Source organism: Thunnus albacares, chromosome 24, assembly GCF_914725855.1.
Source record: "Thunnus albacares chromosome 24, fThuAlb1.1, whole genome shotgun sequence".
Lineage (NCBI taxonomy): Eukaryota > Metazoa > Chordata > Actinopteri > Scombriformes > Scombridae > Thunnus > Thunnus albacares.
In genome coordinates, this window is record NC_058129.1 from 18236613 (window position 1) to 18253758 (window position 17146).

General features: G+C 38.7%; 2 protein-coding genes across 2 annotated transcripts in view; both read left to right on the forward strand.

Annotated features, from left to right (window-relative positions):
- LOC122976244 overlaps positions 1 to 1170 on the forward strand; it is a 1153509-nt gene extending 1152339 nt beyond the window's left edge. The window contains exons 53-54 of the mRNA XM_044344621.1: positions 455 to 538; positions 685 to 1170. Of these exons, the coding sequence (XP_044200556.1) occupies positions 455 to 538; positions 685 to 748 (148 nt within the window). The 3' untranslated portion in view covers positions 749 to 1170. The remainder of the gene's footprint in view (positions 1 to 454; positions 539 to 684) is intronic.
- A 1808-nt stretch (positions 1171 to 2978) lies between these two features.
- LOC122976483 (H(+)/Cl(-) exchange transporter 4) lies at positions 2979 to 17095 on the forward strand. Its single transcript, XM_044344988.1, has 12 exons — positions 2979 to 3181; positions 4371 to 4525; positions 5110 to 5209; positions 5341 to 5528; positions 6477 to 6599; positions 7274 to 7480; positions 7557 to 7637; positions 8592 to 9137; positions 9817 to 10003; positions 10218 to 10616; positions 10729 to 10945; positions 13255 to 17095. The coding sequence occupies exons 1-12, from the start codon at positions 3166 to 3168 to the stop codon at positions 13343 to 13345; spliced, it is 2310 nt and encodes a 769-aa protein (XP_044200923.1). The 5' UTR covers positions 2979 to 3165; the 3' UTR covers positions 13346 to 17095.
- The last annotated feature ends 51 nt before the right edge of the window (positions 17096 to 17146 follow it).

The window sequence follows — 17146 nt, forward strand, 5'->3', positions numbered from 1 at the left end:
AATCTGTATTCACAGCAGAATTTATTCTGATTCTCCAGAGGAAATGAAGTGTGATGATTTACTTGAAGTAAAAAATGTCCTGAGATCTTTGATGGAGTTCATGATGCATCCTGAGGATGATCACTATACTCTGAATTATCTGACTGTTTAAACTTGGAATGGATGTGGAACAGCTCAGCGCTGTTCGAGAGGTTTTTCACTGACTGAAGAAAAGACATAATCAGGTGGATTTTAGTTTTTATGATCACAGTTTTAGAGGTGTGTGTCTCTTTGTGTTGGTCTGAGCAGACAGAAATGCAAGTCAACATAATCCATTGACAAAGAGAACTTTAGTGTTTCTGCAGTGACGCCCTGACATTTACCTGTACTGCCTACATCAGCCACTGGCTCCATATTATATAATAATGTACCTTCTGTCCTCACTTTTTCTTTTTTGTTTGTGTGCATGTTACAGTCTGAGTCACAATAAGATCACAGATGCTGCGACACACAGGTTACTCCAGCTGGTCTCCATCAATCCTTCCATTGAAGCTGTGCGGTGAGCAAACATTAATTAGTGCACCATTATTCATTAAGAACGTTGTAGTCGTAAGATTACAGAGAAATAATTCATAATCACTCAATCATTCATATTGTTGTTGGCTGTATGAGTGACATTTGCTCTCTGCTTTGGTATTTTTCTAGACTCTTCAACAACAACATTGTGGACAGAACTCCCTTTAAGAAAGACAAGCGGTTTGAAATATGATGAACCAGTCATCAGTGTGGTGGTAACGTGGTGATCAGGGAATAATTGTCTTCTTGTGATCATTGGATGAAAACATGCAAGATGCTGATACAGTATGATAATCATGTAATTCCTATATTACTGCAGTCCAAGTACAAATACTGTCTTCAGTAGTTTACAATATAGTGACTTAAAGTTTAACATGACGATCTCTGCCTGAAACTGTTTTAGATCTTTTTTCTTTTTTTTTTTAAATCTAATGATTAAGAAGAAAGTTTATATGGAGGCCAGGATCAGCCAGCAATACTTGATCAAATTTATCTGGAGATTATGACTCATCTCTTGTTCTTGAGGTGCTAAAGATTATTCTTTATGGGGCTGATATTTCAATTTTTTTTTCTCTATTGTGGCAAAACAAATAGAGGCCATAAACTATTTATCTTTATGTATTTATGTGATAACTGTCTCCTGGGATGCTCGTTTTTGTTCCGGCTGGAGACGAATGACTGAAGATATCTTGAAGTATTGATGCAATAAAGGTACGATCAGGAGATACATCAAGATAACTGTATGTAATTGTATTTATGCCTATTCTTTTTATCTTTTTTTTAACTATTCCTCATTAAAATACCAGATTCAGTGTAAATTGCAAAAGCAGACACAGAGACTTTTTATTGTATAAAATACAGGTGAAAATATGTTTTAAACTGATCGCTGTTTATCTTTATGTATTTTTGTGATAACTGTCTCCTGAGATGCACATTTTTGCTCCAGGTGGTGATGAATGACTGATGATATCTTGAAATATTCATGCACTATTTTATATATATGTATTTATTGTGACACTGCACAGTGTGAAACATAAATGTTAACATTTGATGCACTGCAGCAGAGTTAGCTTATAGCTAATTTTCATCTGCAGAAGGTGCGATCAGGAGATACATCAAGATACCGGGAAATTATCTCGAGATTGTGATCTTAAAAATGTAAATATAACTTTGTTATTTAAATTAGTTATTGCAAGAGATAATATTTATTTTCTCTGCCTTTTCTCTCATCTTTTTTAACTCTTCCTCATTAAAATATTAGATTCAGTGTAAATTGTAAGAGCAGACACAGAGACTTTTGATTTTATAAACTGTTAGTAGCTTAGTGAATTTGTCCTTGAAACAGATGTAGTGAGACGACTCTTGATGCAACATTGTAAAAAGAAATGTATTTATTTATTACCTTCAAATAAAATGACTATCATGAAATATTGTGAAATGTACAAATGTAAATATTATCAATAAATAACTGATAAAGTCATATGCCTGCAGTTTATTATATTTACATTATATTTAGTCATATAATACATTATTTTTATGTGTGTATGTATGATTTATTGCAGTTATGTAAGTATGAACTATGAAAAAATCATCTCTACTATTGTGACATGAAAGAAAATATATAAATATAAAAAATTATATATGATCAACAAGAGTGGATCAGTAAAATACTAAAAAATGTACACAAACACTGAGAATGGACTTTACAGTGAAGGAGGAGACATCTTGTGTCCAACAGGAAAACTAAAGATTTTTCAGTTAGGGAGAAGGAGTAGATGTCATTTTAAGGATTTTGACAAGATAATTTAACTTTTTCTTTTGTGGAAAAACCACATCAGACACAAATTATTATTCAAAGTAGAGTATTTTACATACGTCTTCAAGCATGTCTGGAGGGGATCTTTAAACCTCCTCATCTTCAGATAATCTGTTAAATATGATATGATGCTACTGTAACAGTCACTTCTGATCCTCCTCTTTGTGACCTTTAAGGATTTTAATATGATAATTATACTTTTACGGTGGAAAAACCAGGTCTTTAACTGCAATAGAATAATTTCTATTTTATTAGAAATACACATAAAACATATCAGAGGAAGGTATCTGTTTTCATCAACCTGTGTTCACCTTTCATGTTTACAATAGACGATCTTTGACGCTCAACTGGTTCCAACATGAGATCATGGATGTATCGTGAGATCATGGTCATGTTTTGACGGTAACCCTAGAAATCTCTCGCGAGATTTGTACGCGTTGTTTCTTCATTGTGCGAGTTGTACAACATAATAATGTTTTTTATGATGTGTCAACACTGTGGTTACGGTGTGGTTAGTTTTGAGATCAAAAAACACTTGAGAAAGATCATGGTTTGGGTTAAAATGATGACTCTCGCGAGATCGTTCGCGTGTCTGGGGTTACCATCCAGAAACGACCGATTGAGAGAGTGAACAGGTGCATTGTGGGAAGCATCTGTGACGCTGTCGTCTAGTTTTCTTGTTTATTTCTTCTGTCTCTGTGTCAAAGCTGAAATGCCCGAGAAAGTCGACATTAAATAAGTTGTTCATTCAAAAGAAACATTTTCCATCCGCAGCCGTTAGGACGGACTGTAACATGGAGGCCGCTGAAGGTAAAAGACTTGAACTGATCAAGCTAATGTGGCTAAGAGGAGATGATGCTAATGAACGGCTAACTGCGGTATTTTATGTTATTTCATGTTTGTTATTCATTTACAGCTGTTTAGTTATGAATGAAACGTCAGTCAGAATGAAGAAATGAGCGATGTGACAAGTGAAAGACCGCAGTTTCAAAGCTATCAGGAGTAGCATTTATCTGTCCTCCACCCTTTAACAACTAAATATGTAAATATGTCAATTAACAGTCCAGTTACAATTAATCAGTGGTGGAAAGTAACTAAGTATAATTTTGAAGTACTTGTACTTTACTTGAGTATTTCCATGTGATGCTACTTTCTACATTTCAGAGGGAAATATTGTACTTTCTACTCCACTACATTTATTTGACAGCTTTAGTTACTTTTCAGATGAAGATTTGACACAATGGATAATATAACAAGCTTTTAAAATACAACACATTGTTAAAGATGAAACCAGTGGTTTCCAACCTTTTTGTCTTTTGACGTCTTACAAAAAGCAGTGTGTAGTCGGGGTCACATTTCACATGTCTATGAGTTGTTAACAGCTCCACCAAATAGTGATTTTTCCCTCTAAACTTCTCACATGTTTTCATTTCAATAAATGTTCAAATGATCCAATATTTCAGCAAAAATCAAAGATTAGAGAAAAAGTCCAAAAACTGAAAACAGATTTGTGTATCAGAACTTTGTTTTTTCTTCTTTCCTCTCCCATTAATCATCTCACCACCCCTCAGATTTATCTGCTGACCCTTTGGAGGGGCCCGACCCCTAGGTTGGGAACCACTGGACTAAACTAGCTAACTGTATATAAAGTAGTTGAAACTAGCTCCACCTCCAGCAGCTACAACAGTAACATGCTGCTCTAACACTGATGCTTCACTATTAATAATCTAATGATGTCATATATAATAATATATCAGTCAGAGGGACCAAACCACTACTTTTACTGCAATACTTTAACTACATCAAGCTCATAATATTCATGTCCTACTCATGTAATCACCAGTATAAAATCTGAGACTTTAGAAACATCATACATTAGAAAAATCACAGAAAAAAAGTACATTAATTTACAGATTGCATTTAAAAACCAATTAGATCACGTGTTACTGTAAACAAGGTCAGACTGTTCAAATGTTGATGGTTTGCTTCTCTCCACCAGGTTTAAGCAGTGCCACGCCCACCGAGGAGATGAACGGAGCTGGAAACCTGATGGACTTCCTGGACGAGCCTTTTCCTGATGTGGGCACGTATGAAGACTTCCACACCATCGACTGGCTGAGGGAAAAGTCCAGAGACACAGACCGCCACCGCAAGGTTCGACCAGACTGTTGTTTTTTCTTCAACACATTATTGAAATATGTGACAGAGAATTTATGGCTCACTGAAGACTTTAGTGAGGGAGATATATGGATAAGTTTTATTAGATCCCTTGTGTTGCATTGGTGAGCTGCACTGCTGCAACACTATTAGTCCAATTTTTCCAATGAAAGGCTGGAGGCTGAAAGCTTTTGAATTCAGAATTTACAGTCTGTAAGTGTAACAAACCGTTTAAAGTAGTTTACTTGTCATCAGCTTTACTTATTGCTCTTCAACCGATCAGTAAACTAAGCTAATAAATTAAAATGCAGACATACACTCGGATAATCACAACACTGAAGCATCTGAGAAGCAGGATTGTATCCCTGACACGTAACAGTATCTGGGTTGTAATAAAGAGCTGCTGTTTCTGAAGACTAGGAAGTTGTTCATATTTGCTTCAGTGTGTTTGAAAAGCTGCTGCTGCATTTGGACTGTGGATTCTTACATAATCTTTAAGTTGCTGTAGTTTCATGGCTGCTGGTCAATTCAAACTCTCTGAATGAAGAATTTTATATTTGTCCTTGTTGTCTCTCTCCCAGATCACCAGTAAGAGCAAAGAGTCAATCTGGGAGCTGATCAAGAGCCTGCTGGACGCCTGGTCAGGATGGGTGGTGATGCTGCTCATCGGACTCCTCTCAGGTTGGTCAGGAGGGAAGAAGATACACGCCAGCCACGGGGGAATTAAAATGTATCTGTACCGGGAATATCCTCGCTCTTTGAAAAAACGTCACGAGGGTCTCAGGTGCACTGACACGTCCTGTGTTCTCCAGGTACGCTGGCCGGAGTGATCGACCTGGCGGTGGACTGGATGACAGACCTGAAGGAAGGCGTGTGTCTGTCGGCGTTCTGGTACAGCCACGAGCAGTGCTGCTGGACGTCCAACGAGACGACGTTCGACGACAGAGACAAGTGTCCTCAGTGGCAGAAGTGGGCCGAGCTGATGACCGGCCACGCTGAGGTCAGACCTGACTCTCCGTTAAATAAAACTCAACTCCAGCGTCTGTTTCCTTTCTTATTAGCACATCAAGATCAGGTTGAAGCCCAGATAATTTACTTATAGAGCACATTTAAAAATGTTGACCTTTACTGACAAATTAAAAACACATTTAAGTAATTAAAATAAAAAGAAGACAAAATAATCTTGTTTATAATAATGGAGATTCAAAAGCAGTTATAAAAACATTGATCTTAAGATTTAAAAGTAGCAAAAGAACTGAAATGTTTCATCACCAAAGGAAGCAGTGATTAACTGAGCAACGGCTGCAACTAATGATTATTTTCACTATCGATTAATCTGACAGTTAATTTCTCTATTAGTCGATTTAATCGTGAAATGTTTGTCTGATTAACCGTCTCAAAAGTTCAGATATTCATAAATGAAAAGGACAAACAGCAAATCATCACATTTCAGAGGCCGGAACCATCCAATGTTTGGTATTTTTGCTTAAAAAATGAATGAAAACGAAACGAATACTCGATTATCAAAATAGTTTTCAATATATTTTTTGATGATTGACTAATTGTTGCATCATATTATAATGTAAAAACCATCCATGTTGTCTATTATACTTTTAATGAAAACAGTTTTTAGTGTTTACTTTTATTGGGATGCAATTTTATTATCTGTCATGTGCTTTGCTTTGTTTAATGTTAGTTAACTGAAAATTCTTATATTAAAATAATTTTTCTATCACAAAAAAAATTGAATAAAAAGCCCAACTGAGGTTAACTTGTCCTTTTGACAATGGAGAGATCATTTTTAAATCATTAAGGCTGTAAAAAAAAAACACAGACAATACAAACTGTACATACAGAACAGTGTATGTGTGGCTCAAGAGAATAATAATAATAATAATAATAATAATAATAATAATAATAATTGTGCCATCTGTCTGTATTATTTCAGGGAGCTGGAGCGTACGTGTTGAACTACTTCCTGTACATCCTGTGGGCTCTGCTGTTTTCCTTCCTGGCGGTGTCGCTGGTGCGAGTTTTCGCTCCGTACGCCTGCGGTTCAGGAATCCCAGAGGTGAGAGGAGCATCATGGACGACACCTGATACTAAACACTGGCATCATTCTATACTTTCCTTATTCTCAGTTAGTTTTGATGTTTTCATGGTTATTTGTTGACAATCTAAAAAATATAAAACATCACCAGACTTTTTTTTTTATTAATCAGCTTGTTACTTTGCTAAGTAGGAACATTTTTAAAAAATTAAGCCAAAGATCTCAAATCCTTCAAACATACAAGGCAATAATAATTAGATATTAAGAAAACAAGTGAAAAATCTGAAGAGAAACATTCAGTTCTTTACAACTGGGAGGAAAAAACAGGAAAATGTAGTTAAAAAACATCAAAGTCTTTGTTAAAATTCTTGAGTTCTACAAATGCACAACTACAAAAATGATAAATATCTCCTGGTTCCAGCATCTGAAATATGAGGATTTGCTGTTTTTCTCTTTTTTATTCATATATAAACTGAATATTTTGGGGTTTTTGACTGTTGGTCGGACAAAACAAGACATCTGAAGACGTCACTTTGGACTCTGGAAGTTTGATACGGACATTTTTCACAGATTTTTTTAAAGACTAACAATTATTAAATGAATCAAAAAGTATTTGTAATACTTATCATTATTATTTTCTCCTTTTGGAGAGTGAAAAAAAAACAGATGATATATATGTTTGTGTTTTTGTGCAGATCAAGACGATCCTCAGCGGCTTCATCATCCGGGGCTACCTGGGGAAATGGACCCTGCTGATCAAGACGGTCACCCTGGTCCTGGCGGTGTCATCGGGTCTCAGCCTGGGGAAGGAGGGTCCTCTGGTCCACGTGGCCTGCTGCTGCGGAAACCTCTTCTGCAGCCTCTTCTCCAAGTACAGCAAGAACGAGGGCAAGCGGAGAGAGGTACGCTCGCATGTTCAGAGAGCATTTTCACACAGAGATCAGCTTATTTTTTTTACATAATTCTTGTGTCTCGCAGGTGTTATCAGCTGCAGCGGCGGCGGGAGTGTCGGTGGCCTTTGGAGCGCCAATAGGAGGAGTTCTGTTCAGCCTGGAAGAGGTCGGTTATATATCTGCTCTGTTTGGTATCGTCGACACATTCAGTTGATGGAAGTTTTCTGCCTTTTTCTCTTTGCCTGATGTTCCCTCCTCAAGCATTTCTTATTTTCCCATTTCCTCTTTCCTGGAGTGGTTCTTAGTGTGTTAAGTCCTTAGTAACTACTAGCTAGTTTCAAACCAAACATTTACTAGATAGACTTCCACCATTAAAATGTCTCAGACAGTAGACACCTTGGTAATGCATAAATCGGTTGCTAGGAAACATCATCGTCCAAACCGAAGCAACCGGATATGTAAACAGGAAGTCACAAGCTGTAACTGAACTTTTGAGAAATAACAGTTTTAGGAGGCCAAGTGAGATAATAAAATTAGCTGCCAATCTTTTGTAAATGTAGGTATGACTTTGCTTTGTTTATGTGTATATATAGGAATGAATATCGTCAGGATTTTATCGATACTGCTGCTCTTATTGATTTTCTTATCAGCCCTTTTTTTAATTACTGTGCAAAAATAGACACATTTAGAAAAGGATTATAACTTCTTTATGTTTTTATATCACAAAATATTGTTTCTAGAGCTGCAACAATAATGTTTACAACAGAAAAGTCATGACAAAAACTCCCTGGAAACATAGTTAGCTTTTGTTTTTAGCTTCTTCACAACAATCTGTTAAAAGCCTGACAAGTGCACTATGGTTAATAGTATGTGTTTCAGAATTAGTAGTTATAATAATGATTTGTAAGAAATTTAAAATCTTAAATCTTTAATTTTAATGGAGCGTCGTGTCTCTAAGAAAGTCACCATTCATCTTTTGTTTTGTTTTGTTCCTCCTCTTCCTCTTGATGAAGCTCCGGGGCGATGCCTCCTTCATCTGTCGTCCTTTTCCAGAGCTGTCATGTTCCCTTCTTTGGCGTTAGACTCGTCTCTGACAAACACTCCTTCGTGTCTCCTGCAGGTCAGTTATTACTTCCCTCTGAAGACTTTGTGGCGTTCGTTCTTCGCCGCTCTAGTCGCCGCCTTCACCCTGCGATCCATCAACCCGTTTGGCAACAGCCGCCTGGTGCTGTTCTACGTGGAGTATCACACGCCGTGGTACATGGCCGAGCTGGTCCCCTTCATCCTGCTGGGCGTGTTCGGCGGCCTCTGGGGGACGCTCTTCATCCGAGCCAACATCGCCTGGTGCCGGCGGAGGAAGACCACCCAGCTGGGGAAGTACCCGGTCCTGGAAGTCATCGCCGTGACGGGAATCACCGCCCTGCTGGCGTACCCCAACCCTTACACCCGCCGCAGCACCAGCGAGCTCATCTCTGAGCTCTTCAACGACTGCGGAGCGCTCGAGTCCTCGCAGCTCTGCGATTATATTAACAACCCCAACATGAGTCGACCGGTGGACGACATCCCAGACCGACCTGCAGGGCCCGGCGTTTACAACGCTCTGTGGCAGCTCGCCCTCGCACTCATCTTCAAGATCGTCATCACCATCTTCACCTTCGGCATGAAGGTCAGTACAAGAAAGATCACAAGGAATAAATTTGTCAATAAAATCTCGTTTACTCCCACTTCAAAAACAAATGGTAGATGTGCACTCGTCCTTTTTCTTTCAGGCTTTACTTTAAGAATAAATAATTCGATTTGAGTATTTGCTAAATCTGATTTCTGAGAATATTGTACACATCGTCCATATACATGACGTATACTGTGAGATGATAGAAATGTGTCATCTGGTAGAGATTTAGCAATACTGTATATTTAAACTGGAATATCCCTTTAATACTACTGGTCATTTTACACTTTCATGAGCAATAGTATAAAACCATGAGCACGACTGCTTTATAGGAGGATTTTTGCATGAATGTGATGAAGTAGTTTGACTTTTCAGGCATTTAATTGACTGGAATCACCTCACACAGACCCTCCCATCTAATTACTTTCATTTATAAACTATTGAGTTTACGGAAAATTGCAATTTAAGCTTTTACATACATACTTGATAGAAGACTTAAACATGAAAACACTTTGTGAAAACATTTTTGGATTAGTTAGTTTAATGATTTTTATCAAGTTCCCTTGTGGGCATGATGACATACCAACTCGGGACTCAAACTTGACGTGGCTCTTCAACGAATGCTCGCTTTAACTCTGACTTCCTGTTGATGATTCTGTTTCTGCGACATCTCCAGATCCCGTCAGGTCTGTTCATCCCCAGCATGGCGGTGGGGGCGATCGCGGGGCGGATCGTCGGCATCGCCGTGGAGCAGATGGCGTACCACCACCACGACTGGATCATCTTCAAGAACTGGTGCCGGCCCGGCGCCGACTGCGTCACACCTGGACTGTACGCCATGGTGGGAGCCGCTGCCTGTCTGGGTGAGTAGACGCAGTTCATACATCGTTATTCTCCAAATACACAATAAAGAGCTTTTTTTTCCCTCAGGCTTTTGAGGTCGACAGCTTAAAAAAAATATACAAAACCCAAACCTTTTCAGTTTACGATGATATAAAACTTATATAATGAATAATTGATTATCAAAGCTGTTGATTAATTTCTTTTCCTGTAATAAAACCCTGTGTGTCCCTCCAGGCGGTGTGACGAGGATGACTGTCTCCCTGGTGGTCATCATGTTTGAGCTCACTGGCGGTCTGGAGTACATCGTCCCTCTGATGGCCGCCGCCGTCACCAGTAAGTGGGTGGCGGACGCCTTCGGGAAGGAGGGCATCTACGAGTCGCACATCCAGCTCAACGGCTACCCTTACCTGGACGTCAGGGACGAGTTCACACACCGCACCCTGGCCACCGACGTGATGCGGCCCCGCAGGAACGACCCCCCTCTGGCCGTCCTCACTCAGGACTCCACCACGGTGGAGGACGTGGAGACGCTCATCAAAGACACGGATTATAACGGCTTCCCGGTGGTCGTGTCCCGAGAGTCAGAGAGACTCATCGGCTTCGTCCAGCGCAGGGATCTCACACTCGCCATCAGTAAGATGGTTGAACCACTTCAGATTAGTCTATTATTAATATTTGACTGATTTGCTATAAAGATTTTCTAACAGTGTTTTATGAGCCTGACTCCTCTCCTGTCTTTTCACAGAGAACGCCCGTCAGAAACAGGACGGCGTGGTGAGCAGCTCTGTGGTCTACTTCACCGAGGACGCGCCGCAGTTGCCGGCCAGCAACCCGCAGCCGCTGAAGCTGCGACGCATCCTGAACCTCAGCCCCTTCACCGTCACCGACCACACACCCATGGAGACGGTGGTGGACATCTTCCGCAAGCTGGGCCTCCGCCAGTGTCTGGTCACCAGGAGCGGGTAAGAACAGGACGCACACTGGAGCTACAAAAAGCCTCACGCCAGTGTCTCATTCCAGATGTTTCCAAGGATTTGGAGTTTATTTATCATTAAGTTTTCAACAAACTGTTCAGCAAACAGAATTTCTAGAAAATAACGCACATCTGAATATAATAGTTCAATAAACCACATTTATTACACTTCTCCAAATGTAAAAACAACATTTTTTTTAAAATCAGAATGACTGTATTTAGTGAACAAACACATGAGCAGATATTTTAGACATTTTATAAAATGTGACATGTCACTCAACAGTGTAAACTGTTGAATATCTTATAACTTAAAGGTATAATATGTAATTATTCCACGTTAAAATGTCTAAACCAACTAGACCTATGTTATATATGTTGTTGAGTTGTGTACTTACATTATCCCAAATGTTTCCAACAATTTTCAAACCCAGAAAAATCTGTAATTTAATCAAAGTAACGGACCGTTTCATTTGGTCGCATGTCAATGGCGTCATACCTCCTCTACCAAAGAGTAAACACGCACAAGATGCATACGGCGGCGCTGTGTTTGTCCGCTACAATGGCGTCTACCAAAGAGTAACTTACACACATACAAGATAATACATCGGCGTTGTGGTTGTTCCACACAAACTGTTATAAACTGACTTTTATTCAGTTTTAAGCCACATTTTCATGATAAATTTAGGTGGTTTTTAACTATATCTTTTAGCCAGAAGAAGGATTTTAGTCATTGGACGTCTGGATCTTAAGTTATCAGAGAAATAAACTGGGCAAATGTTAGCAGCAGCTCGGCTAACAGCCCCTCCAGGAAGTCCGGTGGTCGCTGAACATCGTCGGAGAAACACTGATTTCTTAGGTGAAACAGCTTTAATCAGTGTTTTTACCTGTAATCTCCGGGTCCGTTTGTTCTGAAGAGGAGGAGACCTCTGCAGGTAAAAACATCCTGAATGACTAACACTGGAGTAATCCTATCCCGGTGAAGCTGGTTATTTAACACATGGATGTATAAAGAGAACTGGATACAGCGTCGGATGCGGGGCCCTGCTCATTCCTATGAAAGTTGCTCAGTGGCGTGTGAAGCAATAAAAAATCGACTTCCTGGTATGAAACTACCTGGATCTTCCGCATTGTGCGGCCCATAGAGCATGTGCACTAGTGACTTTCGCTTGTTCTCTTTACACATCCACGATTTAACAACGAAGACAACAACTCCCATGATCCTTTGCTACTTCACACCGTCATCACACTCCGTCTTTTGTTATTGTTTTGATTGAGACGCCTAGCGGCTGAAATTACATATTGTGCGTTTAATGAACTATTGAACAAATTGGACTCCAAATAGAGGGTTGTCAAGTGTTATTGGGTTGTTTAGATTAGCTGATGAGCTGATTGAATCTTTATTAACTCAACTCCATCGTCACAACATCGTCGCTTCTTAAAGTTCATTATTGTTGTATTATTCCAAAACTCTGACCCCTACGAGGTCCACTTGTTGCAGCAGGTTTCAGTTAGTCAGGAGATATACTTGTGAATTACTAAACCGTCCTAAAGTTACAACCGACACAACCCTTATTTTCAGTCTTTAAGATGTTTTGTGAACACGTTGCTGTTCCTTTGTGGTGTTTTGGAAACACAAGCACTATAAATAAATACATTTTAACAGTATGAGTAGCTCAAAGGACAAATGCATTTATTGTAGTTCTGAAATTTTATTGAAATGTCAACTAGTAAGGTCTCTCAAGATGACGTCTTCAAGTGTCTTCTTTTGTTCGACCAACAGTCTGAAATATGAAGATATTCAGTTTACAGTGATCCTGACATTAGAGAAGTTGGAACCATACAATGATTCATATTTTTTCTTGATGAATTATAAAAATTATGAAAAAAAAACAAACAAACAAACAAAAAATATGGTTGATTTATTTTCTTTAGAGGTGAAACAGCTCCATCTGGTGGACAATTTAAATCATTACATTTTCTTCAAAAGACTGGGATGACGTTAAATTTGAAAACTAAAAATGTTTTGATGATTAATCTCAATTAACTTATTGACTTATAAATTAATTGTTTGGTCTAAAATATCCTCATCTGAAGATATTAAGTTTATTATCACATTAAATAAAAGAAAAGCACAATTGAAAAGCTGGAACCAGGTCATGTTTGGCATTTCGGGTTGTAAAATTACTTTAACAATTAACAAAATAGTTGTTTGTTAATTTTAATCGGCTAATCGATTGAGTGCAGCAAAGAGAGGAACTTCTGACCTTCACTTTGTTTATTTCCGCTGTGTCTCTCCAGGCGTCTCCTGGGCATCATCACCAAGAAGGACGTCCTGCGTCACATGGCTCAAATGATGAACCAGGATCCAGAGTCCATCATGTTCAATTAGCGAGCCTGACGAGCTTTACCGCGATGGTGTAAATAGGTGAAACTGGTGCGACGCTACTGTACTGCAACCTGTGAAAAGTCCCTCCCACCTCCTGACAGGCAAGTCCCCACCTTGTAGTGACCACAGCTGCAGCCCTGCTCCATGTGTTTTCAATGTAACTGTGCTGGAATATTTTTCATTCAAGGTAGCCAGTGGCAAAGAGGTTCTACTGTAGTTAAAATAAAGATTCGTTGTTTAACATTTCAAACGTTCAGAAGATTCAGCGTTTGCAGACTGAAAAGAAAAGCTCCGATCAGACAGAGCGCTTTTTGCAGGAGCGCTGCCTTTTTCATGAAGCCCACAATTTAAAAAAAGAGCAGTTTGCTGTGTCTTTTTTAATATTATTGTTGCTAATCAACCACCCAAAGCACTAAAAAAGTAAACCACTAGTTTGTCCTCCATGACTGTTTTTGCCAGCTGTTGTTGTCGTCACCACCGCAGAAGGCCCGCCTCTCAATTCATCCGATTGGACAAGTTCTTTCAGCTCAAGGCGTTCAGGGCGCTCCTGCAAAAATGTGAGGAGCATAGAGCAGAGAAACGCGAGGCCCTCAGCAACGCAAAAGCTTCACTCTCATTGAAAACAATTACAAAAAGCCGCCCCAAGCTGCTAAAAAGCTTTCTGTCTGATCGGAGCCGAAAGCCTCTTCTATTTCTTTGTGATCATCACCTCAAAACACAAGCTGTCACATGTCGCCATCGACGCTGAGAGTCGAGCAGGTGTTTAGTGTTCAGAGTGCCAAACTCTGGGTGTTGCAGCTGTTTCCAGCTTTTGGTAAATCTCTTCAGTAGCAGCAGCAGCTGTAGCCACAATCAACAGTCATTTGTTTAGTGCTGCTAGTTTAGATTAAACTGGACACTGGAGGGAAAATCCTGAGACTGAATAGATACAAAGTTGTGGTCATGTGTGAGGACGTATGTTAGAGGAGCTGTAGTTTACAATCACAGGGTTGCTGCTCAGGCCTGGACAGTCTGACAGAGCACAGTAAATTCATTTAATAACGATCATCTCTTAGAAACTTTCAGTCCCAAAGTATGTCAGGAGTTCAGACACTGCTGCTTCCTGACTTTAAGGAATATTGATCCAAAAGGTGTGCTTGAGGAAGGAGTTTTGTTACCTGTAATCTTAGTTCTGTTAATCTACCTGTAAATTCTGTGTTTAATGCTTCAGGTGCTTGAAGGCTTCATGCTTTAAGTCAACATTTAGGTCTCTACCTTTAAACTTGGATTGTTCATTGCAAGCTTCCACCTATAATCTCATTGGTTTATGAGTTTAAACATATTTATACTTTCAGGTTATTTTATTTTTCTGTGAAGCCACAGGAGCTGTGACATGACTGACCAATCGCATTGCTCGTATCCGCTCCAAAGATACTGAAGTCAAAAGTAAGATTTCCCTCCATGTCTCTTTTATGGATCCTTCGCTGTCTTAAACTTCTATATACAAAACCTCACCATGAAGTGAAAATAACAGCTTTACTTGTGATCTTTTTATTTCTTTGCCACACAGTTTTTGAAACAAACAAGACGCACAAGTGTGAAACTGAAGGAACAAAGTTTACAGACAGAAACCAAACTGTTCAGACTTAAAACACGAAGCAGCACAGATCTGAATATAGAAGCTTTCAGCACAGTTTACAGGTGAAAACTGACTGTACAAATTTAAGATTAAAGGTACAAAACTCCTTCAAGCACACCTTTATGGATATAATATTCTGTCACAGTACGCTGGAAGGTAACTGATATTAATTAGCCTCAGAAAAATCTTTAAATCTGCTCTTAAGATAAAAATAGGTGAAAAGTACTGATTTTTTTTTTTTTTTAGGAATCAGGTGTGTAGGAATCTTTAAATCTGGGTTGTTTGCAGGGTTTCGTGATATTAAGGTACTTGAGCATCATCAATGCTCTGAGAAATGGGACCAGGTGAGAGATTTAATGAACCAGAGGGGTTTGAAGTTTGAAGTTCAGCACCACTGAATCATGATATTATCGTAAAAACTGTCTGTAACTCTGATTTTATTTGAAGTTGGGGAGTTTGGGACTGCTGCACTTTGTGTTTAAGCTAACTTGTTTTTTTTTTTTATGTTATGCGTTGCTGCCATATTTATATTAACGCCGCCTCTGAGGGCACAAACTGACAGTTCCTGTCAGGACCAACACTGACACACACTGTGTGTCTGTCAAAAAAGCTAAATGTTGTTTTTACTGTAGCAGCTGGGTATATAAAAAAAACAAAACATTGTTGTTGGTACTGTTTTGCATCTGTGTTCATTTAACTGTGTCAAAAGGTTTTTAAGAGCCTTAAAATGTGACTCCAATGACTCAGTGGAGGAAACGTAACAAGTTAATTCACATTTCACGGAATAAAACCTGTTTTTATTGAGTTAAAGGCCTATACACACTGTGTGATGACACTCAGTCATCTCTGGCCTTTATATAAAAATGATCCAGTTTAGATTTGGGATAAAGATCACATGTGACCTACAGACTTCAATACTCTAGACAGACATTTATCCACAAAGCAAGATGAGAAAATGTTGAAAAAGATCAAGTCGGCACTGTTAAGTCTCTCAAATCAGCTGGAAGTGTTTCCCAGCCGGTAGTTAAAAACAGAAACAAACAGAAAAAAGCTGATTTGCTTTATTTTGCCAACTTGTAGTTTTCTTCACAAATTCTGTCCGAGTAGAAACGAAAATTGACGCAACAAATTTGGCCCTAAATTTGTGAATCTGTCATAATTTTGACGCAGGCTTGTTCAGTCTCCAAATATCTGCTGTAGACGTGTCTCTGTCCTCTCTCAGACTCTCTTCTTGTATTGACGACCAAAGATTTCAGCATGTTACACACAGTGTGTAGGGACCTTTTTTTTTTAGAAAGGATTCAAAAACAAGAAGTGTCATAACTGGAAATGAAGCTGACATATCTGTTACCGGGTTAACATTTTTTAGCTAAGTAGCCAATGGTACAATAAGCTCCTGATACATGAACTAACAAAAATAACCTGTAAGTCTTGTTTGTGACACTAAAAGCTAAATATTCTGTCATTAAGGAGACGCTTGTAGTCAGTCTGGCTGCTGCAAATGGATCAATAATGAAGAAAAATAACTAATGTTGCAGGAAAATGATCCAAGGATAAAAAGAAAGATCTTTCCCGGCATGTAAAAATATTGATTGCACAAAAAATTCAGAAGAAAAAGAAACCATAAAACTTTTGTTTTTGAGTCCTGCTCCTCGACTGCACATTTGGTGTTTTGTTTTTTTTAATCTCTTCTGTCATTTCCGTCTTCGTGGTATTTGTTGTTGTGAAAAATAAAGTGGATCAGTCGGAGCTCCCAGCTGCTAACGGTTCATAAAGACTGGAAACTTTGAGGGAATTAACTTTTGGAAAACGCTTAAAAAAAAACCGTAGAAAACACTCTCCATGTCGTTGAAGCAAATTATCAAGCTTTTGTTTTTAAATGCCAACAGAATGTATTGAAAAAATAACTGTGTATATATATAATGAAGATTTATTGTGAGCATTTTTTAATTTAATTTAATTTTTTGTTTGAAACACACTAATGTTAAACCCTGGTTATTTTTTACGTTTAACTCTTAAGTATTTATCAGACGCATCATTCGCACAGGAAAAAACCCAGATATTTGCACTTTTGTTTGGATTTGTAAATGAAGTCATTGAAAAATAAACCTTTCAATTTACCTTCAAACGGTGAATAAAGATGGTCCGGTGTGCTTCTTTTTGAATGTGTACAGAGCTGTTTTTTG